Genomic DNA, 26523 nt, shown 5'->3' on the forward strand with positions numbered 1-26523 from the left:
CCACTCGGGGCCACAGCCCCGCCCCGAAGTCATGCTTTTCCAGCCACGGTCCCGCCCCTTGGCTCTGAGCCTCCCGCACCGCCCGGCTCTGCGACCCGAGCCACGCCCCTCCACGATCTCCTTGACAGCGGCCGGGCTGCCCGCCTCTCTGCGCACGCGCCTTGTTGTGGGTCTTCCACGCAGGTGCCTGAGGCTCCGTGTCGGACGGGGTGATGCGTGCTCAGCAGCGTTGGAGGATTCTGTGCGGAAGCATCTTCCCTGTAGGATGGTCATGTTTTCCTCGCATGCGTTTCCGGCACGATCGTGTCGTTTCTTACACGGCATATATCTTGGCTTCCCCAGCTAGGACCCCGCCGCTGGGGTCCTCGGGAGTCAGCCGGAAGTACCGCGTGCGAACTGGCTGTGCTTGGTCGCGGTGTGCGCTCCGCGTGTGCAGCCGCGTGGGCCATGGGGCGGCGGGCTAGGGGCCGGCGGCTGCAGCCGCAGACTGAAGGCGCGGAGGATGACACCGAGGGAGGGAGGAAGCGCGACCAGGCGGTAGGCACAGGGAGGGAGGGGCGCCCGGTGGGCTCGGGCCTGGCGACTGGTGGGCCGGGTTAGCAGGGATGGTGGACCCGCTCAACCCCTCGCTGTTCCGCCAGGGCTGGGAAGGTGGCTATCCCGAGATCATCAAGGAGAACAAGCTCTTCGAGCACTACTATCAGGAACTCAAGATCGTGCCTGAGGGAGAGTGGGACCAATTCATGGACGCACTCCGCGAGCCCCTCCCGGCCACGCTGAGAATCACTGGTTACAAAAGGTAAATCTGATGTTCTTTGATGGGGTTGTAAACTTTGAAGCTCTGGGGAGGGAGATCGGGTGCAGGGGAGCATCCTGGGTTGCTTAGGCGTTGCGGGTGGAAGGTCAGACTATGGAGAGAAAACTCAACCCGAGAACGGTCCTGTGGGGATGGGTGAACTAACTGATGGGTTCATCTGAGGAGCATGGAAAACTTGTGGCATCCAGTTTGCCTCTCTTCTCCCCGCCAGTCATTGTACAGCATTCCTAAAACTTGTCACAAATAGAAATGAAGCTGGGTAAAAGTGCAGCATTGCGTTGAACTTATTTTTAAGGTGTATCCAACCTGTGTTCCAACGCGACACAGTAGAACTAGAGGGGTTTTGGATTTAGTAAATTGGTTTGGTTGCTTTGCGAGGTGAGTTCTTTTTAAAGTGGTAAAAATTTATTTAGTTAAAAACAAGTGTCAGCATCACTTCTAGGAGCCAAGAACTGAACATGTGGGAGAGGTACCCCAGATGCCCCCTGTAGGTATCCCACCATGCCTTCAAGCTGCTGAGCACAGAGTCCTCTGCCTAGCACCAGGACAACTTCTAGCCAGTGCTGGCAGCTCAGAGATCTACAGGACATGGAGTCTCCATCCATACCTGCTCCAGAAGCACCTCCAGATCAGAGCCACCTGAGGGGCATGCTGCCCCAGGAGCCCAGGAGAGGGGTTCAAAGGAGAAGGTGTCTTTAGAAGGACCATCCGTGGAGTCAGCATCGAAGGGCACAAAGGGAACAAGAAAACCACAGCTGTACGCAGCCAGGGAGAAGGCTCAGGACACAGGCAGGCTGGGCTTGCAGAAGCAATTCCTCTGAGGTTCAGCTCTGAGCAGGGCAGGAGGGATAGTTATACTGGAGATTGTCAGACTGGAGACCGTCGTAGCCGTCCAGCTTTAGGACCAGTTGCTCTACTGAGCCAGTCTGGAAATACTGCACTAATTTCCAGAGCATTAGATCTGTCCCCCAGTAAAACATCATAGGACATTTCTGCTACATCGTAGGAAGACAGGTCAAACTCAAGGGGAAGGGGGGAAAACCCTGGGAAAACTTTATCTGCCACAAGTTGATGGTCGTAGAGGTGCCAAGCCTGAGTTGAGTTGATTGAAATGGAAACAGGCCAGGAGTGAGTGACAGGTTTGTGACTATCCAGAATTTCTGGTTCTCATCCTCATAGAAACTACCAGGTCTTATACAGATCAGATGCTGTGGGGGTGGGTGGACCCAAAGGAGGAGCAGCCATGGTGAGGAAGAGGTGAATTCTTAAAAATTAACAATGTCGGGCTGGAGAGATGGCTCAGCGGTTAAGAGCACTGCCTGCTCTCCCAGAGGACCTGGGTTCAATTCCCAGCACCCTCGTGGCAGTCTGTAACTCCAGTTCCAGGGAATCTTGACACCTTCCTACCAAATGCACGTAAAATACAGTTAAACAAGTATTTGTAAAAAATTAACAGCCCTGGATGATTAAGGAACACTTCAGAGTTGGTTTTAGTTGTAAAGTATTTTTAGTCTTAAAGTTATTACATTTTTATCAGCTCACTTTTTCTAGGTCACTGAAAATTGCCTACTTTTTTTTTAATAGCCATGCAAAAGAAATTCTCCATTGCTTGAAGAACAGGTATTTTAAGGAGTTGGAGGACCTGGAGGTAGATGGGCAGAAAGTTGAAGTTCCACAGCCACTTAGCTGGTAGGTACAGAATCCTCTAGGCGTTTCATAGATTTCTGTTCTATTTATTGTATTGTATTGTATTTATTTTTTGTTTTTGTCCCTTGGATGCATTTCTCAGCCCTGTCAGCGCTGTTGGTGTGAAGAGCCTGGTGAACTTTTCCAGTGTCTGATACTGGTTTTTGTTTTTCCCTGATGCCTTTTCCAACCTCAGACTGGTATGCACATGTTCATAAAGGACTTACCGTTCATGTTTTGCACACGGTTCAATCCTTTGGTCTCTGATGATCCTTAGTGGCTTCTCTCACTTCTGTTCTCGTCCCAGAGTTTCCCACACCAGAGTTTTAGCGTGGTTGCTTTCCCTTCAGAAAGGGAGACCAGACTCTGCTTGGCAAAGCCTCACTCCTGGCTGGTGTGGCTTATGGCCCAGTGTTTCCTGGCACAGCCTCCGGGCAGATTCAGTCTTCCACTGTGTCGAGCAACCAAGCACTTCCGTGGTGGGGCTTTCATGACCTGTGATCCCTGAAGCCTAAGGCATAGGAAGCCTCCTGCAGTACCTGAAGTGCTCCAGTGTAGTCCAGAGGCTCCACACCTTGAGTGAACAGACTCAACAGATACTTTCAACTATGGTTTCAGGTTTCAGATTTGGGGATCGAATTTTCACAAAAGTATTTTTTTAAGTCATTGCTAGATGAGGGTGAATTTAGTTAAGTCTTTTCTGGTAACTTTGTAGGTTTTGGCTATTTTGTGCTTTTTATTTTGAAACAGGGTCTCATTGTGTAGCCCTTGCTGGTCTGGGAGTTGCTATGAACACCCTAACTCCCTTCTATTGGAATTAAAGGCCTGTGCCACCATGTCTGGCATTTGACTATTTATAAATTTGTGTTGTTATCTTTTATTTTTAAGCAATCAGCATAAAAGATTAGGGTTTTGTTAATCATGACAGATAGCTGGCCTCTCCTCACTGGCCGTTTGGATTTGTGGTCTCCTTGGCATAGTTAGGCACAACATGCTCGTTGAGATGAGTACTGGGTATCAGACACTAAAATCAGTGTTCAGTGATGATGCAAGCTTATCACTGCTGCAGAGTACAGAGACCTGAAGCTTTGTTGCTGCCCCCCCCCCCACCCTGGTTATTTATGCATTTCTGTTAGATTTTAATAGTTTGGAAGGTAATATGTAGGAGAATGACTTGCATGTGTGTTGCTGTAGTGAATCCACGAGAAAGGAAGACGGCTGCCAGTTGTTTTGGTCGTTGACTGTTAAACGTGTGGAGGCTTCTCAGCATCTAACCGTGCTCCCCCTGGTAACTCCCCAGCTGGCCGACCTCTCCTTGAGCCTTGATTGGAGATGGTGGTCGTGGTGCCTGTGCATTGCCTGATGGGGAGGCATGTGGCCTCTCGGTTTCCCGCAGAGTGACTGCTTTACATCTCCCCCGGAGACTTTTGTGCCATAGCCCTTGTGCAGTGATTGAGCAGGAAGGCCTTGATGAGCACACGTCTACAGGACATGCTGTTGTCGCCATTCTGTACTCTGTGAAACAGACTCTTGCTTTGATAGCCCTTGAGCACCTAACTCCAGCTAATGCCATAGCTGCTTTCCTGTGTCCTTTCTAGAGTCGTGTATGGGCGTCCAGCGGAGCCTTTGGAGGAGGGAGAGGAAGGAAAGTGACTCTTTCTCTGTCAACGGCTGGCAAAACTGTGGCTATGCTTAGTTTTCTGAACACAGCCCGAGTATGATAAAAGATTAACTGCTTTAGGTTCCTAATCAATAGCTTTTCCCATTATCAGTGACAGTTACTTAATCAGGTGTGCATGTCAGTGCTGGACATGTCTCAGCAGTCAGACAGCAGCTTTTTGGGACTTGTGGTTTTCTCTGCTCAAAATGCAGCCAGCCAGCCGTAGGGTCTTCTCTGGCTTTTGGCCACAGTGGGGCATAGTGTAAAAAGGTAGCAGTGCTGCTTCTGTCTTCTGAGAAACCTCAGATGGGCTTGAAAATTCTTTAAAGCATTCATTAAACAAAAAAAAAAAAAACCCAAACATGTTAATAGATTTTTCTTTGGGTTGCCAGCTCACAAGAATGACATGAGACTTACTATTAGCTGTGAAAGCTTAGCCCACAGCTTCAGCCTGTCCTGCTAGCTCTTACACGGTAGCCCGTTTCTGCTCATCTGCATGTTGCTAAGTGGCTTGTGGCTTTTATCTCTCCCCCTCACTTCTGTTCCTCTGCCTCTGCTGGCAACTCCGCCTTTCTTCTTCCCAAAGCTCTCTCTTTGTCCACAGAAATCCTGCCTAACCTCTTTTCCTTCCTAGCTATTGGCCGTTCAACTCTTTATTGAGCTGTTCAGAAGGCACTTTGGCAAAGACACGTCTTCAGAGTGTACAAAAAGATTATTCCACCAGTTCATGAATATTCAGTCTTAAAAGCACATGACTTAAAATATTTGCCATTGCTGGTGAGATGGTCTAGCCTTTGAACCTGCACTTGGGATGCAGGGGTAGACAAAAAAATTATGTGCGTATGTATTTGCTGACCGTTCTAAAGATGTGTGATCAATTTGTTTTTTTTTTATTCATTTTCACTTTTGCATTTAGACATTTGGAAGTTGTAAAATATTTTAATAATGAGCTCACTAGCTGTCATACTCACTACAGGAGAACTTGAAGCTTATCTTAGTAAACTTACACCTTAACTATCGGTACTAGAAACTGACCCATGAAGAACATATAGACTATTTGTTGCTCAGACTATGTGTAGGTTGCTCCCCGTGCTTGAAATGAAAATTCAATTCTTTCTAGTAAGTGCCAGCAGTATGTGGTGTTCACACCGATGCTCTGGTGACTTGGTAATTGGTACAGTTTTACTGTCATTGGTCACAGACAAGTTTGGGGTTGCCACAAGTTATATCAAATTTGGCGTTTTGCTACCCTGTTTCAGGTGACAGAATGGCCCAGCAGATTCCTCAGATACAATGCTAGGAGCCAAAACTGGGAGTGTCTGTATTACTGCCTTCAGTGAACCAGAATGAATGCCTTATTTTTTTTTTAACTGCCTGATAAATCGAACACAACTTCAAAGTACTGTCTTGCAAGGAGGGTACTGTGTGTGTAAAGTCCAGTCAGTTCCATTTTCACAATTTAGTAGACAGAACTTATCACACGTATCTTAAAACATGGCTATTGAGTAGGGTCTTAAGATGCTCGATGCTTGTTGGCTCTCTACCACTCCCAAGTTTCAAATTCGTCACTTGTGTCTGTTTTCCAGTCAGCCTGATTTCATTGTCCTGGCTGCTTGCATGGCTACAGATTGGTACATAGAACCTTTGTGAGCATTGCTGTTAAGGGAGTTCATTGTCTGCGAACAGTCGGCAGCGACACTTGCACTCACATTGTCTCACCTGCCGAGTGTGACCTCACCTACCGAGTGTGACGCTGAGCTAACGGGGCATGGCGAGCCGTGTGCTGCGGTCACATCAGAGACCTCGTTTCCGCCTCCGTGGAAGCCAGGCCCGGTGTAGACACCTTTCCCAGTCCTGCCCTCGTGAGATAGAGTGTCCATAGGTGACACAGGGCAAGAGGCTGCATTGGTAATCCTGGTCCAGGAGGCAAAAATGAGCACGGTGGTGGTTTCCTTGTGGAACTCTTTGTATAAAAATAGACAATAGTTGAAGACAATCATGATCACATATTTGTCAAACATTTGAATATCTGCTACACGTGCCTTATTGTGTGAAAATGGTGAGTTTCTTATCTTCCATCTCCTCTCATGTAGGTACCCTGAGGAACTTGCCTGGCACACAAATTTAAGTCGGAAAATATTGAGAAAGTCCCCACTGTTGGCAAAGTTCCATCAGTTCCTGGTTAGCGAGACCGAGTGTGTAAGTTGTTTCTGTGGGTGGGCTGGGGGCCTGAAAGCACCAAGTGCTGCATCGTGGAGCATCCATTGCAGAGGGGTGTGGTCAGGACAGCCCTGCCGTCTCCTCTCTGTGGATGAGTGCAGAGGGTGTGGTCAGGACAGCCCTGCCGTCTCCTCTCTGTGGATGAGTGCAGGCCGAGGCAGTCGCTTGTGGTACTGTGTTCAGTGTAACACTCCCTTTTCTTCTGTGTACATTCTGTTTGCCTGTCGTGCATGCAAAGTACTTGGTGGGCTATGGAATTTATCTCGTTTATTTTTAATGGCATTGGTAATTCACACTTTATCCTATTGTATCTTGCCATGCATTTTTTCCTTTATTTGACATATACCAATGAAAACAAATGCTTGTAGCTGGGTGTAGCTGTGGGTCTCACAGGTGTTGTCCTTCTGTGTTGCTTTGAGCAGCCTTAGTCACGGGTCTGTAGCCAGAGGTGTCCCCAGAGCAGACATTATCTTTTCTTTTCCTGTAATGGTTAAGTGTGCACCTTGTAGCTTTCCTTTTCCTTCTTGTAGAGTCTTAATTTCATATTTAACTTGGGTTTTCCCTCTTCTTCCTGTCCACCTCTTTCTGGTCAGGTGAAGCCTTTGTGCAGCTTGACACACTTTAGTAATGCTGTGGTCCCATATCCCCTCCCGACGCCAGCCATGGCGCTCAGTTTCCATTTCCGGCTGTTTCCTGCCACTGTGGCTTTCTGTCAGAATAGGAAGAGGGCATGAATTTGCCTTGGCTTTCCCTTCCTGGTTAGGATAGTAAGAATTGAGAGCGTCTGTGTCTCTCCCTGTGGTGTGCTCTGCCCAGCTCCTCATCCATGTTTGTGGCTCAGAAAAAGACTAGCAAGCCATTAGAGAGTCAGGTTTAAGCCCTGGGAGCAGAGGCTGTGGGAACCAGTGTGGTAGGCAGCTAGTGCGTCGGTTGTGGTAAGAGGAGGGGGCTGTTGGGAAGGAAGGCTTCTAGATAGTGGGGGTTGTGTCGCTGAACAGCGTTGACTTTGTAACTTCTGCAGAGTTCTGGACCTAGAGTTGCGTGGGTAAACTGGAAGCGTAGAGTCAGTGTGCCCAGTAGAGTTAACCACGGTGCCACAGACTCACTGCTGACCAGAGACCCAAGCGGTGAAAACGGAAAGTCTGGATGTCAGTTCTGACTTGTCAGGGGTTGGTGCTGGGCCAGTGTTTTGGGTGCTGACAAGCTGGTGGCTGGTGCACAGCCCGCACAGCTTGCAGGTTGTTGGTAGAGCTGACCGAGGCAGTGCTGGTCTGCATCCCCGTCTGCCTCTGATGTGTCTCTTGTGCCTGCCAGTTCTCGTGCCCTTGTGAAAGCAGCTCGAGGGTGGTAATAGGTGTTGAAAGGGTACAGATAGGATCAGTAGCTGATGTTGCGGCTCTACAGGGAGTTGCTTAGATCTAGAAAGTGCCATGAGGGTCCCTGATAAAGCAGACCCACGGAAGAGAAGGATTGTTGCCTGATGGCCGCTTTCTTTCCTACACTTCCAGCTGCTTGCTGCTCTTAGATAGGAGGTCGGCCTTGAGGACGCTCACCCAATCCTAAGCTCAAGAGAACCCAGACTGTGGTACTAGCCTCCAGGACTTACCTGACATGCCAGCGTGGTGCTAGTGGGTCGTTCTTACGTCTTTAGATAGCAAGTGACTATCCATTAATTCGAAAATACCTCCTCATTGAATACTTTGTGTCATAGTGGAGGTTTTCCTGTTCTGGGAGGGTTACGGGACCTTTTACTATTGCCCTTCATACATGCCTGATTTGAAGTGCTGTTTTCTTATTGTTCTGGTTTTCTCCCCAAGGGAAACATCAGCCGGCAGGAGGCTGTCAGCATGATCCCGCCACTGCTGCTCAATGTTGAGCCCCATCATAAGGTAGTGTACCAGACAGAAGATGGGAGGGGAGGGGAGAGGAGGTCCCTCTCAGTACCGCTAGCCTTTTCTTCCTGCATTTGTTTGATAATGCTATGTATTTTAAGGTTTTGTTTTTGTAGTTTTTGTCTTCTTTCTTACAGTACACATAGCTATCCAGAAATTGCTTCACTGTTAAAGGGTTTTTTGTTTTTAACTTAGCAAATTAACTATACAGGTATAAGCTGTGGTCTTTTTGGCTAAGTCATGTTGACTCCATGGAGCTCATTAGTTCTGAGCATGATTGCATAATTTTTAAGTAAATTGGTGTCTTTGTTCCTACAACTCCCTGGGAACAATGAGGAAAAGGCAGAAGGGAAGGGAATGGGTCCTTCTGTGGAGCTGACATTCGGTGTTATGTCGGGGTGACTCCTGTTCCTGGTTTCTGAGTCTGCGGCCCGCCCCCAGCGTCATTCTGTCCTGTCCTTCTGCAGGCCATGTCTCTGTCGCTCTGTGACTTCTGCTTTTATGAGCAGAGAACATTCTCTCCATCGTGTAGAATGGAATGCAAGTCAGCATATTAGAATGACTCACAAGATGGCTTAAGATCAGATGTGGAGTCCTACAGCTTTTTTAAAGTGGCATATTCTTGTTTGTTTTTGTAGATCTTAGACATGTGTGCGGCCCCTGGATCGAAGACCACACAGTTAATTGAAATGTTGCATGCAGACATGAGTGTCCCCTTTCCAGGTAATCACTGGGGGGCAGGGAAGCTGTTTTGGTGAGTTGTGGGCGACTAAAGTCCTCCACTTTCCTGCTTCCTGGGCAGTGGAGTGGCCTGTGACTATAGTGAAGATAGCACTGTGTTGATGTGTTCTCAAACCAGCACGCTCAACTCTGAGAGCCTTTCTGTGTGAGCTGTCTATACTAGGACCTGTCATAGTACACAGATCTGCTGTGCGCTTGGATAGTAGCTTCCCTGATCTGTTCAGTTTCTGCCTTAGGTGAGGAGCGAGGCATGTTGTTCTGGGTAGTTGCTGTTAGCCCCCTCCATTCAGATCCCTTCGCCTTTCAGCAGTGGCTGTGGCGGCATTGGGTGCCATATTTGAAGTGGGGGGGTGATAGGCAGTGGTGTGGGGGGATAGTAGCGTGCTCATAAGGTGCAGCCATTTTTGCAGTGTGTCAGTGTCTCCTGAGTGAGGAGCACAGCATGCCTAGTGTTGGCCAGGCCAGCTTCCGTCTCTCCTGCACGGTGGCTTTCAGCGCTGCCTACCCCTACTTCTGTTTCAGTTGCATACCTACTACAGTGTAGGCAGGTCTCCCTTTGCTCGTCGTATTGACAGCTGTCTGGTTTTAGTTCTTGTCGTGCTGTCAGGGAAGGGCCTTGGCCGGCAGGAGCGGTTTCTCTGTTCCAGATGTCTTGTGGTCCTGGCCCACAAGTGGTGCTAAGTTGCTTTTGTCTTTTGCTGAAGTGTGGGAGGAAACAGAAATGAGCAAGGGCATCACTCGGGAAACTTCCCACGGGTGGTTCTGAGCTTGGGACACCAGCACCGTGTAGCAGGACCAGCTGATGGGCTCAGGTGACAGGACCCTGCCCCAAGCCTGAATTTCCTTCCAGAAATGGGCAGAGCCTCGTGTGCCCCTCTCTCTCCGTCTCCCTCATAATTCACAACAGTTGTAAGCAACTGCTGACAAATGAAACGTTTGGTATTTTCGGGTGCAGCCCTTTATCCCTTTTCTAGAAAGCCCTGCGTCTTACGTTTCAGAGCGTTCCTTCTCACCTGCCGACCAGAGGTTGTGGTTATGTGTTTCAGGGAATCCTTCTGCGCATCTCATCTGACTACAATTTTATGTTCCTAGAGGGATTTGTTATCGCAAATGACGTGGACAACAAGCGCTGCTATCTGCTTGTTCATCAGGCCAAAAGGCTGAGCAGTCCCTGCATCATGGTAGTAAACCATGATGCGTCCAGCATTCCTAGACTCACGGTAGATGTGGACGGAAGGAAAGAGATTCTCTTCTATGATCGAATTTTATGTGATGTTCCTTGCAGGTATTTATATTATTATGAGGCCAGAAAGCCCACAATCTATCAGGAAATCCAATCACATGTGGATTAGGTGAACTGGAGTAGCATGTAAACGCTGGTGCACGGGGTCATGGTAGCCAGGAGTCTGGGAAGGGCGTTATGTTGCTGGGGTGGAGCGGAGTGATGAACAACGCCAGATGAGAGATGACATCCTTGAAGAAGTGGAGTTTGACACGCATGCATGCACACCCCAGGATGAATTCCAAGATATCAGTGGGTCCATTTGCGTCCCAAGTATATTAAAAATGTTGGGGTTTTCTATTGAAGTTTGTTACTTCAGTGAAAGAAATTGAAACCTTTGTGAAACTCATTTTCTTTGTGTATTGATAATTCAAATTTAATGTCAAATGACCTATCAGAGTCTTAGTAAACCTCTTTGGGGAAACATCATTTTTTAAACATTTAGTGCTTGTAGTAGCACTTAGTTAGGAAACTGTAGCTGGCAATGCCAAGTGCAGCTGAGTTAAGACGCATGGTGAGTGAATGTGAAAGCGGGGACTGCCTTAAATAACTTGCAGCACGCTGAGCAAAACCAGCGTTCTGTGTGAAGCATCCCGAGTTAAACACATGAGTCATGAATTCTCTTGTTCCTTGGTTACAGTATTTAACCTTTAAGGACCTCTGTTTTACCCATGTGGTTTTATATATGTTCTTAAAATCAAAAGAAAAACCATTTTTTAAAATATATTCTGAAAATAAGGTAGTCTTACAAACACTTGGTTACAGGCTGAAGAAATTTCTGAAATTATGGTAGGGTTTCTACCATAGGAGCCCTTGCATCCGACCAGGGTGAGGATTGTGTATCAGATCTTTCCTCCTGAAGCACAGAGGAATGAAGCTGTGCAAAGTTGTAAGAAACAGACCCTGGTAGACGAACTAGGGTGACGGGACCTGCCCTGTAAAATACACATGCAGTTAATTATCAAATCAGTGCACAAAGTTGGTAATTCAATCGGCTTGATTGAATTTACTGTGGCACAACCTTTGCAAGTGTAATTCTAGTTTTAAAATGTCATTCTGTATTAATCAGTTTTGTGAGGAGCATTTATGTAGGGGCCTGTGTTATTGGGGTACAGGTTAGTGTTGCTGGTTCAGGCTAAACGTGCCCTAGTTTGAAAATTTAGACTAAAGAGCTTCAGAAGCCGAAGCACGTAGTCCTTGTCAGAGCTGCAAGTGAGCAGCGGGATCTCAGCCAGCACTGCATGCTCAGTTGACCCATAATCAGGCTGTGTGTGTAAGGTGTGTGCAAAGCCAGTGGATTCGTGTTTAGGATTGGTTCTCTTCAGAGGTGATGAGGGTCTCTGATCCTGTGCTTCCATTCGGAAATGAGTGTTGGTGACGTGCTCTGAGAACTGCAGTAGGGGCACTGTCTGTGAGCACGGAGGTGCTTTAGTAGGCTTTTGTACCTGCTTTGCAGGCCAGCCTGGGTCTGGCATGCTTGTTAAACATCTGCCCAGTCGGTGGCTCAGTTCTTAAATGTCTTCTTTCCAGTGGAGACGGCACGATGAGAAAAAACATAGATGTCTGGAAGAAGTGGACCACCTTAAACAGCCTGCAGCTCCACGGGTGAGTGAACTTGTTAGACCCGGAGACGGGCAGACTGCCAGTGTACTGTTTCCCAACTGACCATCTAGGGTGGACACCTGGAGCACCGTACTAGCTGCCTCTGCCTCGTGAGAGCATGTTTGCACACTACAGCTTGCTTTAAAGCAGTGGTTCTCAACTGCATATCAGATATTTACATTACGATTTATAACAGCAAAATTATAATTATGAAGTAGCAATGAAATAATTTTATGATTGGGGTCACCACATGAGAAATTATATTAAAGGGTGCAGCACTAGGAAGGTTGAGAACTTTAAGTCCTTTAAGAGTAGTAACTGCTACTTTTATTCTGCCAAGGTGTGTATATTTACTTAAATTGCCTTTTATGACCATCTCACCTAACATCTGAAGCATGCATTTCCTCCCCTGTAACTAACCTTGGATCTCTCACAATAGCATCTGTTAGTGTTTAGTGTATTGCCTTGTTTGTGTGTGGCATTCTTCCATATTTTTAATTTTATGTGTATGCACTTTCTGCCTTCATGTACATATGTGCAGCCTGGTGCCGATCTTGGGACTGGAGTTAGGGATGGTCAGTTGTGAGCCACCATGTGGATGCTGGGAGCGAGCCCAGGTCCTCCACGGGCGCTCGCTCCTACCTGCTGAGCCATCTCTTCAGCTTACACTGCGTTTTCAGTGGCCGTTCTATAGAGCTTGCTATAATTTTTTTCTTTGGATATTAAGCACATGCCCTTCCGTGTGCACTTGCAAAAACTGACCGCAAAGATTTAATTTTGCTTATTAAATGCTACTGGTTTTGTATATGGAGGAAAGGGTTTATATTCTCTGTAGAAAAACCACATATTTGAATAAATTTGGAGGTTTTAACATAAATTCTCCAAATACCTTGTACTTTTCTTGTTAAACTGTTGAGAAACATGACAGAGCAGAAAAGTTGTGAAAGTAGATTTCTTTTTTAAGAATGAACACATTGGCTCCTAAAGATTATATTAACTTCATTTGCAGTCTTGGCAAGTATTTTGTTTTTACCATAAAGTCTGTGTGTGATGAGGTGGGTAGGTGCTCTCTGTGCCTCTGCCCTCTTATGCTAACCTGCGGCCCTCCCTTAGCCTACAGCTCCGGATAGCAACTCGGGGTGCTGAGCAGCTGGCAGAAGGGGGCAGGATGGTGTACTCCACGTGTTCCCTGAACCCCATTGAGGATGAAGCTGTAATAGCAGCTCTGCTGGAAAAGAGTGATGGTGAGCATGTGTGCTGGTCCTCGGGAACAGTGAGCACACTGCTAGTGAGTGGGAGCTGATCCCATGAACTGCAGCATGTGTGTTAGGGTGGACATTGCTGTGATGGGCTAATCCCATGAACTGCAGCACGTGTGTTAGGGCGGACATTGCTGTGATGGGCTAATCCCATGAACTGCAGCACGTGTGTTAGGGCGGACATTGCTGTGATGGGCTAATCCCATGAACTGCAGCACGTGTGTTAGGCAGACATTTATGTGCAGCTCTTAGCATTGTTCATTTTACTTCCTCATCTTGCAAAGCCAAGTAAGTCACTGTGTCCCCTTGCCACCATTCGGGTGTTTTTCCCTCTGGACTTCTGGTTTTAGGGTGTGCATGTAGGTGGGTAATAATCTAGCTGTCCTCTCATGGCGGCCTTGTTTGCCTCATACAAGGTTTCTGTCAGGGTCTCAGCCCATGTGTAAGCTGAGCAGTACCCAGCTGTCTGTGTGACCCCCTTGTTCACTGGCTCATCGGTGGGTGGCCTTGGGCTTCTGTAAACTGCTGGGAGCCTGAGCCTCTGAACGCGGTGTGTTAAGAGTCTCGTGGACAGCCTGCTCTGCACGCTTTGGGATGTGCATCTCATCTGCAAGGGCATTGCTGCGCCCTCTGATAACTCTTCTTGTGATCGGTACTTACAGGGCTGCTCTTTGTACTGGCAGCACCATTGCCCACCCTGCACACAGGGTTCCAGTTGCGTCACGTCCTTGCCAGGCCTGTGATTTCTTTGTTAGTGCCCATCCCACTGATTTAAGGTCTTAGGACACTGAATTGCACTGAGGCATCAGATAGGCAGTCTTTTCAAACAGTATTCCAAAACAGCATTTTTCACAATGCTTTTTCAGGTGCTTCAGTTTTAGCATTTTGCTGAAGTGTTAGCATCCTCCATTAACTTAACCTGTATTGGGGTTTTCTAAAAGCAAACAGTAGGTTTTCTCCGTGTTTTGATATCACAGTCCACCAGTGTGCCATCCTCACACATCCTGAGGCATGGCACCCACACCTGCCATCCCTTGCCTTGGGTGTGTCGCAGCCCTGGCTGGCCTGGACTGTGCAGTCAGCCCTCATCTGAGTCCTTTGGATAGAGATTTAATACATTGCATTTGTATTCTTACACATCAGCCTTAGTAAAGATAGGATTTTGGAATAATTGTTTTAATAGTATTTAACTTGTAAAAGTGCTTGCGGAGAAGGAAATGAGGAATGACATTCTCTGACCCTCTCAACGTGTGCCGGGCGATGGTGACGCGTGCACTCAGGAGGCAGAGACAGGCAGATCTCTAAGTTGGAGCCTCATCTACAAAGCTAGTTTCAGGACATCCAGCTGTTACACACAGAGAAATTCTGTCTCAACCCTGCCCTGTCTGTCATTCCCCCCCCCCCCCACAAAAAAAAATTGAACCTGCTAAGATTTATGTCTGTGTTAGCTGGACTTTCAGGAAAAACAGGATTCTGGTAACTAGAACAATAGACTCCATATCTGTCTTTTGCTGCAGCCTAGCCCCTGATCTCTGAGAAGCTCTCAACATCCTCACTGTTTGTAGCTGCTTAGTCTCAAGGCTAAGCCAGGAATGGGGCCTGTGCTTTCAACATCAGGAAGAGGGAGCAGAGGAACTGGGTTGGAGAGCAGTCTGCGCTGCACGGACATAAGCCCAGGGTGGGGATGCAGCTCAGTGACAGCGTGAACAGCCCTGGGCTTTGACCTAACAGAGCAGAAACAGTGTGCTCTGGAGGTATTTGTAGGACTGAGGGATTCGTCCTGTTTGGGGTGCCCTTTTTATTGATGTAAAAGCTGACTGGTTTCTTGGTGATCAGTTGTCTTGACCAGAGCTGGTACTGAAATGCAGCTGATCTCACCAGACACAGGCTGATGGAACTAACAGGAGCCTCGCTTCTGTCATAATGCTTGGCATTTGGTCCTAGTCACAGCTTTGAACAGGAAATGGATTCTGGGCACACAGGGAGTGTCAAACATCAGAGTTGGTACAGTCCTTCGTTAAGCTCTGGAGGTGGACAGCGCTGTAGATGGCTCAGGCATGGAGACTGCAGATGGGGTGCAGCTTATCCGGGGCCGGCGCTGCAGGATGGAGAACCAGTTGAAGGAGGGAGGCTCGTAGAGCAGGCTACTTCTGTGAAAACCCTGCTCCCTGCAGGGGTCCCCTTGGGGTCCTTTGTTTGGTGTATACAGTTATTGGGGGTCTTTGCTTCTCCAAGGAGCTCAGGAATTGCTTTCACGAGTCCATGTGGTAGCGGGTTAGGTGGTGACGGACGCACCTACTGTACAGCTTCCTGCGACATCACTGTTGGAGACGGAGGGGCAGTGTGCGTTCACGCTTGCCCTGCTCTAAGGCTGCTGCACGTATGCCCAGTGGGCACTGTAGAGAACTTCCTGACATAGAAAACTTTGTTTGAAACACTAGACCCTGGTGTGTCAGACAAAAAACCATGAAGACCCAGATCACCTGACCAGTGAGTGTACTGAGTTTTAATTTGCATTTTAAGAATACAATGAAATGTCTTTTAGTGAAGTCACTCCAGAGTCTGTCACCACAGTCCAGTTTGCAGCCCAGAGGGTTTTTTGTGGCCATGAGCATTCACTCCGTCCTACTCCAAGCCACTTTCTGTCAATGGACTTGCCTTCCCTGGACATTCTTAGGATGAAGCCACATTGTGTGGACTTTCCTCTGTTTCTTTAAATGGGCACAATGTGGCAGCCTTTGGGACTTTCCTTGGCTATGTTCCTAGGTGCTCTCGAGCTTGCTGACGTATCTGCCGAGTTGCCAGGACTGAAGTGGATGCCTGGAGTCTCCGAGTGGAAGGTAATTCTGCAATGAGGGCTTTAGTCAAAGATTTAAGAGCTATAGACATTGGAAAACATTCATGTTTGAGTATTGTGAATCAATGCATTGCCTGGTTGTATAGTATAGAATTCACTCACAGATTCTATTTAAAGACAAATACTATATTCCTCATATAGAACCTGTCTTTGCTCTCATGCCCATAGATTAAAACCTTGCTACCTTTTTAAGTGTGTGTGTGTGGGGGGGGGTGGCAATTTAATCTTGCTTTTATAAAAAAACAACAGTTCTTTGACTTTCCTGCTCTGTCTGAGATTTTTTTCTGTTTAATAAATAAATAACCTGGTCTGGGGCTTTGATGCTGTCCATCCTGGACTTTGAGGTGAAGGAATTTTGGTATTTTTAAAAGATGTTATGTAAGTTATTTGCCATGAGTGTTTTAGCTTTACCTTTGGAGATAGTCTTTCTGTGGAGAGACTATTTACCCCCTGTGCTCTGTGTGATCTCACACCTTTCCCTGTGTACTTCACTGTAGTAATGCTGCTGGTCTCTGCAGGTCATGACTAGAGATGGGCAGTGGTTTGCAGGCTGGGATGAGGTTCCCCAGGGCAGGCACACACAAGTTCGACCTACTATGTTCCCACCAAAAGACCTGGAGAAACTGCAAGCAATGCACCTAGAGCGGTGGTGAGTGGTGGCACTGGGCCTTCGGGATGGGGAGGTGGTCTGTCGAGGAGCCTGGTACCCACTGGGTGCAACTGGCAGTGTTTGCAGTCTTAGAACTGGTTAGAATCTCAGAGAGCTTTGGAAACTGCATGAGCTTTTCATTGTTAATTCATTAGTGTGGAGTAATTGTCCAGAGCAATGGCTTCATTATGATAGCTTCATGGATGCATGCCGTGTACCTTGATCATCACATCCATTCCTCCCTTCCTGTGTCTTCCCCTGTTCTCCTCCACGGACTTTTCAAAGACAGTGTGAATGAGCTCTCCTGTAAGTGGGGCTGAGCGTTTGCAGTTAGGGAAGATCCAATCATTTGCCTGACATTTTATATATATACTGTTTTAGCCTTCGAATACTACCACATCATCAGAATACTGGAGGGTTCTTTGTGGCAGTATTGGTCAAAAAAGCATCAATGCCATGGAATAAACGTCAGCCAAAGGTAAGGGCTTTTAAATCCAAAACCATCTAGCAGAGCATTTGACTTTACCACTGTTCCTGTAAGAGTTAGTTCATTTGAAATGCAGAGCAAAGTGGAGATTTCGAGAGGTGAGGATGCTTAGAGAGGCTATGCCTAAAGGAAGGAGGATTCATCTGAATTTCAGATTTTTCCAGAAAGCAGGTACTTCTCACAGAGATGGTGAGAAAGGCCATTTGGGTAGTGCATTCTGTCTCCGTCTTAAAGTTCAGCTACTCAGCAGCAGTTGAAATGATGTAAGATTGAGGGTGGGCAGGACTAAGGGCTGTGAGTCCAGAGTCCTCCGACATTCATTGTCCCACACCATGGGGCTTCCTTCTGCCCCTGTAATATGCTGGCCTGTATGTGAGTGAGGAAGTGTCGTTCCCTCATCTTTGTTAGCCCAGCCACTGTTTATGACTCATAAATCAGACTTGTGGTAAAAGACTGTGGCCTGGAGTTGTGCAAACCTCTGTTTCTTCAAATCATCTTGAATTAGGACTAACACTGCTCAGCTTTGGAAAAACAAAAGGAACTGTTTTCTCAAGGATTGCAGCCTGCTCTGACCACAGTTAAAGATGGCCCAGGGTAACTGTTTGAGATCCAGCTGACGAAGGCAGAGACACTGCTTCTCGGTGTTTACCATGAATTGTGTAGGCCAGGAAGGTCCTTACTTTGAGACTGTGGGCCTGACTCCGGGCACTGGGGTAAAGCTTCGAGCTGTACTCTCTCCTTTTAGAGGTGGGATGCCGACCATGACAGTCTTCTTTCTCCAGAACTGTGCTTATCAAGAAGAAGTAGAATTTACATTGGCTATTGCATTTTACTCACACCAGTGTGTTTAAAAGTTGTTTCCAGGTAGTCAGTTGAGGTTTGGTGTCAGGATGCCTTGTGTTTGCCTACAGTGTTTTAACAGTGGCATGCATTTAGTTAGCAATTTGAAGCTGGTATTGACTGGAGTCCTCTCCCGGTCTAGCACATGCTCTTCCTGTCCTGTGTGCCCTGTACCCATAGCTGGTGCTCTGAGCTGAGTGTGCTGTCCATCCCCGGCACTGACGGGCCGTCTTGCTTTCACAGTCCATTGTGGTGTTTGCAGGATTCCGTGTCAGAATGTCTCTCACTGCTGCTTTCTGTGTCTCCCTAAATTTGGGTGTGTGGCCTGCCCTCTGTGAGTGAGCAGTGTGCACTGCGGAGGTGCCCTCCTCCTGGGGTAGTTAGTGTCTTACTAGTCAGTCATGGGGAGCAGACACTATGCTATGTGTGGACAGCGGGCTGTTTGAGGTGTCTCTCTCTTTTTTTTTTTTAACTTTATTTAACTTTATTTCATGCACATTGGTATAATGATGTCAGATTCTCTTGAACTGGAGCTACAGACAGCTGCGAGCTGCCATGTGGGTGCTGGGAATTGAACCTGGGTCCTCTGAGGAGCAGTCAGTGCTCTTAACCACTGAACCATCTCACCAGCCCCTTGAGATGTCTCTTGAGACTGTTACTGAGACTTTGATTTGGCCCTTAACACCTTGGTGACCCAGGGAAAATCCGGAATGTGCCTTCACTGAAGCGTCCTAATTTGTAATGTGATTGTGGAACTGAAAGGTTCACTCTCACAGATCTTCTAATGTAGAAAGGACACAGAGCTTTGTAGATTGTTTGGTGTTTGATGTTGTCAGTGGTTGAGCCCTGGGCAGTGTGCATGTTGGACAAGTGTGCTCAAATCCCAAGAGCTTCAACATGTGGCTGAAACCTTTAGTTTTATTCCAAGCCAGTTGTGTGTCGTGGTTGCCCCAGTTCCTGGTGCCCGGGAAGAGTGCGGTCCCCACGGTCCTCTTTTGGTTAAGTTTCATCAGTTACATGCCTGTGCCTTATCCAGAGCAGACACTGGGTTGCTGAGTAAGAACAGCCTGGCTGTGCTGGCCTCTACTAAGGCCAGCCTGTGGGGCCACCAGAGAGTCGGCTTTGAGTGAACAGTGCCTGCACATTCCATTTGTAAGAGCAAATTCTAAAAGGGATATGTTTTAAGAAGAAAATTTTGCTGTCTTCCAATGACATAGAAAAATACAACTGGTTGATGTGGTGAACATGATAGTTTTAATTTTCTTGCAGTGGTGAAGTATGTTGCTTTATTATGAAAATGAACTTGTTCCCTTCAACAGGTACAGAGTAAATCTTCAGATCCCAGGAAGACCACAGCATCCAGTTCTGTGGCTGCCACAGAGCGGAATCCTGGAGACCGCTCTGAGCTGGGCGGTGACTCAGAAGTAACACAGTGCACTGAGAACACAGAGAGTAATGAAAAGAAAGATGGCGTGTGTGGGTGAGGAGAACTACACTGGGTGTGTAAGCCAAATGGGATCCCAGAGCCTTAGCCATGGCGATTTCCAGGGAGTCAGGACACAGCACGGCATCTGTGGTAGACTCTGCAGCTTGGAGAACACCCACAGCTGCTTCCAGTGTTGGCTGGGGCAGGATGGGTGCCCTGGACTGAGCGCCTGCCGTGCTTCTTGCTCACTGCCTTTCCGCCCCTCATTCCTTCCTAGGCCTCCTCCATCAAAGAAAATGAAGCTGTTTGGATTTAAAGAAGACCCATTTGTCTTCATTCCTGAAGATGATCCTTTGTTCCCACCTATTGAGTAAGGAGCCTGACATTTGAATCCTGCTTTAGAAAGTTCCTTGTAGCAAAGCAAATACATCACCAGGCACATACAACTGGTGTTTTGTAGTTAGATCCTCCCTCCTGATTGTGCCTGAGAGCTGGGCAGTACTGGAGAAGTGTGCACAGGGAACACAGAAAAGCATACATTGTAAAAACGTTAGTGTTTGGCCCAGTGAGGGAGTCTGGGCTCCAGCTGGTAAGCGCTGCACTTGGAACAGCCCCTGGCCTGGCTGTCCTCCAGGCACATCCTTGTGCTGTGAGACGAGGGATACAGTCTGGAGGTTAGGTTCTCTTGGGTGCAGTGAGGTTCGTAGACGGTCGGCCATGGCTGTCCGTGTAAGCAGCTCGCTCCGCTGTGTTGACAGGAAGTTTTATGCCTTGGACCCTTCGTTCCCGAGGATGAATTTGTTAACTCGAACTACAGAAGGAAAGAAGCGGCAGCTTTACATGGTCTCCAAGGAGCTGCGGAACGTGCTGCTGAACAACAGTGAGAAGATGAAGGTGGGCTGGCGGAGCGCGCGGGGCTTTGCGTACTCACACTGCTTTCGCTCAGGAAGAGTAGGTTCCAGCACCCACATTTTGTTTTCTCCCCAGACAGTTGTCCTTTGGTTTTCCAGTCTCGTTGCTGTGCTTCCTACAAGGCAAACGAACTGCCTTATTCAGTCTGCTGGACTGTCAAGGCAGTGACATGAAGAGACATATCTTGATGCATACCAAGATGTGTGCGACTTATTGTGCTTAATTGTTGAACTTTAAGTGTTGTCTTGAGCAGTGGACATAGAAGTGGTTGCAACTATGAGTTGATTCTTGGAACCAGTTCCAGAAAGGGCTGCTTCTCTTCCCACCCCTTTGCAAAGCTGCTCTCAGGAGCCCTTACCCCACAGGGGAAGGGGCTGTAGTAAACAATTGTCCTTAGTTCCTGTTTCTTCTCATTTTTAAATTACAGGTCATTAACACTGGAATAAAAGTCTGGTGTCGAAATAACAGCGGTGAAGAGTTTGACTGTGCATTCCGTTTGGCACAGGAGGTAATTTGGAAGTGGAAGGTCCTAGCCATGGTGCTGTGAGACAGCCAAGAGGCATGCCGCTAGACTTCAGTACTTGAAGGCTTGCTAGAGCTCACCGGGCCACCTAAGCCGTCTTTGAGTTCTTCCAGGGCCTTTACCCAGAGGAAGAACTTAGTCAAGCCCTGAACCCCACAGGAAAGCCCTTCAGTAAACCTAAGCATGGGATCCCAGTGCCCTTTCTCTACTCTTACAGGGGGTATATACATTGTATCCATTTATTAATTCCAGTACCCATGGTCTCACAGTGCCCTTTCTCTACTCTTACAGGGGATATATACATTGTATCCATTTATTAATTCAAGAATCATCACTGTGTCAATGGAAGATGTGAAGACACTGCTGACCCAGGAGAACCCATTCTTCAGAAAACTCAGCAGTGAGGCCTACAGTCAAGTCAAGGACTTGGGTGAGTACAGGGATCGAGAGGCTGGCTAGTGTTACCTTCCTGAGGCCTGTAACAGACGTTTCTACTTCTAGGGCACCTTTCCCAGTCACATGTAGTAGTGCAGGCAGGCCTCTGTATGGCTCCTCGTCCTCAAATTCAACCAGTCATGGATTGAAAATATTTGAAAGGAAAACAAGCCGTGTCTGGCTGGGATGTGCTCAGCTGACAGGGGTCTTCCGTTATCCAGCTCAGAGCCCCATAAACTGCATAACTGAGCCTGCTGTTGTCCCAGCACTTAGGACGTGAGTCAGGGAGACCAGGCTGCACAGCGGGTTGTGAGTAAGAGCTGTGGTAGGACGTTGGCTCCGCAGGGAATTTTGTCACCCACAGATAACGCTGCTGAGGCAGTAGTGGGCGTTGTGCAGACCCTGCCATTTCATGTGAAAGGCTTGATCCTTTTTTGAGGGTTCTTTGTTTTCCTTTGTCCCTGTGGAACTCGTCCTGCTACTAGGCAGCACCCCGAGATTATAGAGTGCTTGGCCTGGGTTCTGAGCACCTTGCAGGATTATTGCCTGGGGTCTGGGTCATGAGTCCCACCTCTTGACTCCTCTACCAATCTTTCAGGCCTCTGGAGTTCAGGTTCCCCGTTTTAGTTCCATGAGAACCGCAGTCTTGGTTGCACTGTCCCCTTAACATCTCCTAACCGTCCGCGTTAGATACTAGGTCACAGTGGTGACGTCTTCACCAGGTCCCTTTCCTTTGTTTGCATTCTTGTGGCAAGCATGTGTTGGTGTGTACAGACAGCTCACTCTGCAGCTGCATGGTCCTGGGTTTGTATGACCTTGTCTCGCCCTGTGTGAGCCATAGGCAGCGGAATTCTGTAAGCTCTTACCTCCTACTCCTCCTCAGCAGAATCACAGTTCAAAGGGGAGATTATTTAAGGCAAAGCAGGAACTTTATATTTCTTTTTTTGTAATCTTCCATGAATGTATATTTTCTGTCTTTGGTTGGTGGGTGGACATGCCTGTGCCAGGCTGTGCAGGGAGAGGTTAGAAGACAACCTGTCGGAACAGCTTCCTTCCTCACCCTGTGGGTCTGGGGGCAGACTCCAGTCTTCAGGCTTAGACAGCGAGCTCTTTCTCTAGCTGAGCCGTCTCGCTGGCCCTCGTCCTTCTCTGGAGTGATGAGAGATGGGACATGGTAACTGTTAATTTGGGCTTGGTCTAGGAGTTGGAGCTTTATTATATTTAACCTTGAGTGTTGAGAATTGGCCAGTAGTTAGCTCTCAGTCACAACACTCAGCTTTAGTCGTGGCCAGGAGTGAAAACCTTGGCACATGTGTCTGTTTTCTCTTTCCTACAGCAAAGGGAAGTGTTGTGCTGAAGTACGAGCCGGATTCTGCGTAAGTGTGTGTGCCTCACTATTGGATAAGTAGCCGGACATGGTAGCTCATGGTGTAACCCAGCACTTGAAAGCTCGGGCAGGAGGGTACCAGACTACAGCATTTTTGGGGCCTTACCTTTGGGGAGTCCAGGCAGCAAAGTAGCAGAGGTAGTAAGATGACAGCTACTGGGCGGCAGGAATTCGGGCAGTGGCTACAGCTTTGTTTTTCTGAAAGGTTGCATGTCAGTATCATTAAATGCAGCTAACAGGATGTTTAATGCTTACTTGTAGCCTTCTTTGTTGACAGGAATCCGGATGCCCTTCAATGCCCCATTGTGCTGTGTGGGTGGCGGGGAAAGGCTTCTATTCGAACTTTTGTGCCTAAGAATGAGCGGCTTCATTATCTCAGGATGATGGGCCTGGAGGTGTTGGGAGAAAAGAAGAAAGATGGGGTCATTCTTAACAATGAGAGTGTAGACAGCCCAGAGCAGCCCGAAAACGATGAGGGTGCGGAGCAGACAGCACAAGAGGCCTGCATCTCAGACAGCATCACTGGCTGTGACCCAGCTGCAGCTGAACCATCCCGGTGAAGACATCTCCACACGCTGAACTGGCTGTTCTAGATGAAATCCAGAACATCCTTAGCTGCGAAGTATATTGATAGGGCCTGTACGTGGGTGGGTAGCAGCAGTCTGGGGGAGCTGTATTTTCTAGCATTTAGGAGTCGCTTCAGCAGATTGGATCCATGTTTCTGCTACTAAAGGCTAGTGCAAAACAGCCTTTGCAGAAGTTCAGGTCTCTTGTTGGGCCAATGTTGGCCTAGTCTTTTTAAAATTATTTATAGTAAAACCTACAACTCTTTGGGAAACAGCTCTTTGCTTTAATAATGTTTGGACTGCACATTGGTGTGCTGTGCGGTGATGCTGACACCTGAAGCCTCAGGTGACTTCTGTGCCTTTGTATTGAAGGGTGAAGTAAGCGATCCCAGAGTGTATGAAGACAGTGAATCATGGCAGCAGCTTTGGGGACAGTTCTGTGCTTACCCAGCAGGTGCTTTAAGTGGGGTTGCAATTACTTGGGTCATGAAATATGAGCTATTATGATAATAAAGAGCTATTATAATAAAAAAAAACAACCATGTGACTTTGATTTGCTCTTAGTTGGCTAATTGAGGAGGGAAACCTTGCCTCTGGTGTAGGCAGGAAGCAGGGCTACTTCGGAGTTGTCGGCCCCTGTGTCCTGAGCAGCTTCCCCTTCAGTGAGATACTACAGGCTGGACTGGGGACTGCCAGATCCTTGACCTGGTTTTGGCACAGAACCAACCTCATGCTGGTTGAGCCATTGCCGGTTTCAGCATTTAAGAATGGCGAGGTAGAGCAGGGTGGAACTGTACTATGTCCCCTCCCTGGCAGTGCTTCGTCTGTGACTTCCCGGAGCAGCCTTCCCTGCCAGTCCTTGGTATTGGACAGCCTCATGCTCAGAAGTGACTGCTAACCCCTTACTGCACACAAATGCAGGGCAGACATGGCACCTGCTTATGTGTCTGTCTCTTCAGCCTTCTTGACACTGCCCTGTCAGCAGCATTTGCCTCTTGTGCAGATTGTCCAGGCAGTGTTCTTTCCTGTATATGTAATGTACTTGGTCTGTACTGTTGGACAGAGGTTATAGTTTTCGGCCTTGCCTGCTGAACTGTCTCTGAGTCAAACAACACCTCTGGGAGTTCAGCTGTACCTGCTCACAGAAGGTCATCCCAGCTGGGCTTGTTGGCTGTTGACATCCTCTGGGAAGGGTCACAGGACCATCTCCTGAAGTCCAGCTACACCATACTACATGTTGTGACTCCACCTTGGAGAGGGGCTAGAAAATACAGGGAAAGCCATCTGCTGGTCGAAGAGGACACTGCCCTTTAGGGAGAGGGGTGCCCATGGCACTGTTAACAGCCCTCCCTCACCTGCTCTATAAGTAAGCCCCGTAAACTCGCTGGTTCCCCAGAATGAACCTTGGTAGGATCATGGAGTTTTGGTGAAGCTTGTTGGACTCTTAGAAGGGTCGACTTCGCTTGTATTCCTCGCCCCGCAGGAGGAATTTTAGCAACAGTGGGGCTCCTTGAGTCCTAGTTTTGAGTATGACCTTGAGAAGACCACTAAGCCGAAACCATTGGAAAAACCTGACTGCCAAATGGCACAGAGATTCTCAACCAGTGCTGCCCAGGCTGCCTCCTGCGGTGTGGGTTAGTTGGTCTGTGAAATGTTTAGACAGGTGGTGCAGCCGAGGCTCCTGTCCCTGTTGGTTTTCTGTCCCCTCGTGTGGTCTCAGCTTTGCTCATCCAAGTTCCCTGCCTGCTATGCTTCCCCACTCAGATGTGGTTTTAAAGGGAGGTCTTTTGAGACTGTTCTTTTTTGAGTCTTTTCCTATCCCTCCAGCCAGCTCCCAAATGACACAAAGCCTGGTTATTACTTACTTGTTACTAATTACAAAAGCTCGGCCTTAGCTCTTAGATTTGTCCCACTAGCTCTTATAACTTTAAATTAACCCATTTATTTGTAATCTACATTCTGTCGTGTGGTTACCTCTGATCTGTACCGTATGTCTGACTTTAACTTTAGAGCCCTGCTGGTGTCGCCTGTGTGCCTAGATTCATCTTTTTCTCTGCCTTGTAGCGCCTGCACTACGGGACTGGACATGAGCCAGGAACTAGGCTGGGGATTTAAAAACACATACACACAGAGACATGGAGACCTGGGTCATCCTTGAAACAAGAATGCCAACTTTATTGTGCTCCAGGGAAGCTTATATAGGCATCCTTAACTGATAGCCATGTCCCAGCTCTCGGGATTTTCAGCTGTAAAACCCACCAGAAATCACTTCCCTGCCATTAGGAACTCATTTGGGCCTTGTGCTCAGAGCAGCTGCAGGCACAGAAAAACCTGTTGTTTTGCTCAGTTCACTCCCGCAGGCCAAGGGTCTGAGGCAGGCAAAGAAAGTCAAGGGGCCAGGGGTCTGCAGCCCCCAACACTGCCTGGCAGTCCCGCCTATACCTCCGGCCTCTTGGCTGTTGAGCTTTTTATTACACCAACCACAGTGATACATTTTCACACAGTGCACAAATATCCCATAACACAGTTTGGTTTTGTCATGTAATTCAGGCGTCCTGAACTTGAGAACCTCCTGCTTCAGCTTCCCAAGTACTGGCTTATGCCCATCAATGGGTGCCATCATTGAGAGAGCCTCTTGGAAGAAACTGCTCAAACCCTTCTACCGAGTACAGGCCAGGTGACAATCCTGGGTGCCACACAGGTGTGGAGCGGCTCGGGCTCATGCGTTTCCCTTGTGTCTCTGCGTATTTAAAGGGGCTCCTGTGAATGCTTTAGCGAAGAATACCTTCTTAATTTCAGCAAGATAAGGGGCGTGATTCCCAAAAAGTGGATTATGGGAGTAAAGATGTCTTCCTGTAGGGTCTCCTGGCCTTGCACAGAGCAGTTGTGTATTTATATGTTTCCTAAGTGGTCGTTGAAGCAGCCTCATGGAGCATATGTAAAGGAGCAATTGTCTCTGTGGGTAGAATCAAAGAAAGACTCTGAACTAAACACTGATTTCTGGGGCTGGAGGGATGACTCAGGAGATCAGAGCACTTGCTGCTCTTGCAAAGGACCTCAGCTCAGTTCCCAGTACTCATGTTGGATGGCTCAAAACTGCCTGTACCTAGCTCCAAGTCATGTACCCACCTTCTGGCTTCTGCATGTACTTGCTCACACATACACATGCACATAAATAAAAATAAAAGCAAAATGTAGGGAAAACACCAGAAACACTTTGTTTTCATTGAACTTTGGAAATTATGGACTATAGAGGATGAGTATAAATAATGTTACCTCTGA

General features: G+C 47.8%; 1 protein-coding gene across 1 annotated transcript; it reads left to right on the forward strand.

Annotated features, from left to right (window-relative positions):
* Positions 1-381: 381 nt before the first annotated feature.
* Nsun2 (NOP2/Sun RNA methyltransferase 2) lies at positions 382-23788 on the forward strand. The gene is made up of 19 exons (XM_087897020.1): positions 382-537; positions 642-799; positions 2402-2506; positions 6257-6362; positions 8201-8272; positions 8914-8998; positions 10109-10301; positions 11829-11903; positions 13014-13144; positions 15926-15999; positions 16535-16665; positions 17047-17143; positions 19312-19472; positions 19696-19788; positions 20177-20312; positions 20758-20838; positions 21145-21283; positions 22625-22664; positions 22953-23788. The coding sequence occupies exons 1-19, from the start codon at positions 448-450 to the stop codon at positions 23233-23235; spliced, it is 2250 nt and encodes a 749-aa protein (XP_087753146.1). The 5' UTR covers positions 382-447; the 3' UTR covers positions 23236-23788.
* Positions 23789-26523: the final 2735 nt, after the last annotated feature.

Source organism: Myodes glareolus, chromosome 15, assembly GCF_982192425.1.
Source record: "Myodes glareolus chromosome 15, mMyoGla1.1, whole genome shotgun sequence".
In the NCBI taxonomy this organism is placed as follows: domain Eukaryota; kingdom Metazoa; phylum Chordata; class Mammalia; order Rodentia; family Cricetidae; genus Myodes; species Myodes glareolus.

Bases quoted from the DNA above. Each gene is read 5' to 3' on its own strand.
- Nsun2 (XM_087897020.1), top strand. From the start codon at position 448: ATGGGGCGGCGGGCTAGGGGCCGGCGGCTGCAGCCGCAGACTGAAGGC. The intron at 13,145-15,925 runs GTGAGCATGTGT...CTATGTTCCTAG, and splicing joins TCTGCTGGAAAAGAGTGATG to GTGCTCTCGAGCTTGCTGAC. The intron at 16,000-16,534 runs GTAATTCTGCAA...TGGTCTCTGCAG, and splicing joins CTGGAGTCTCCGAGTGGAAG to GTCATGACTAGAGATGGGCA.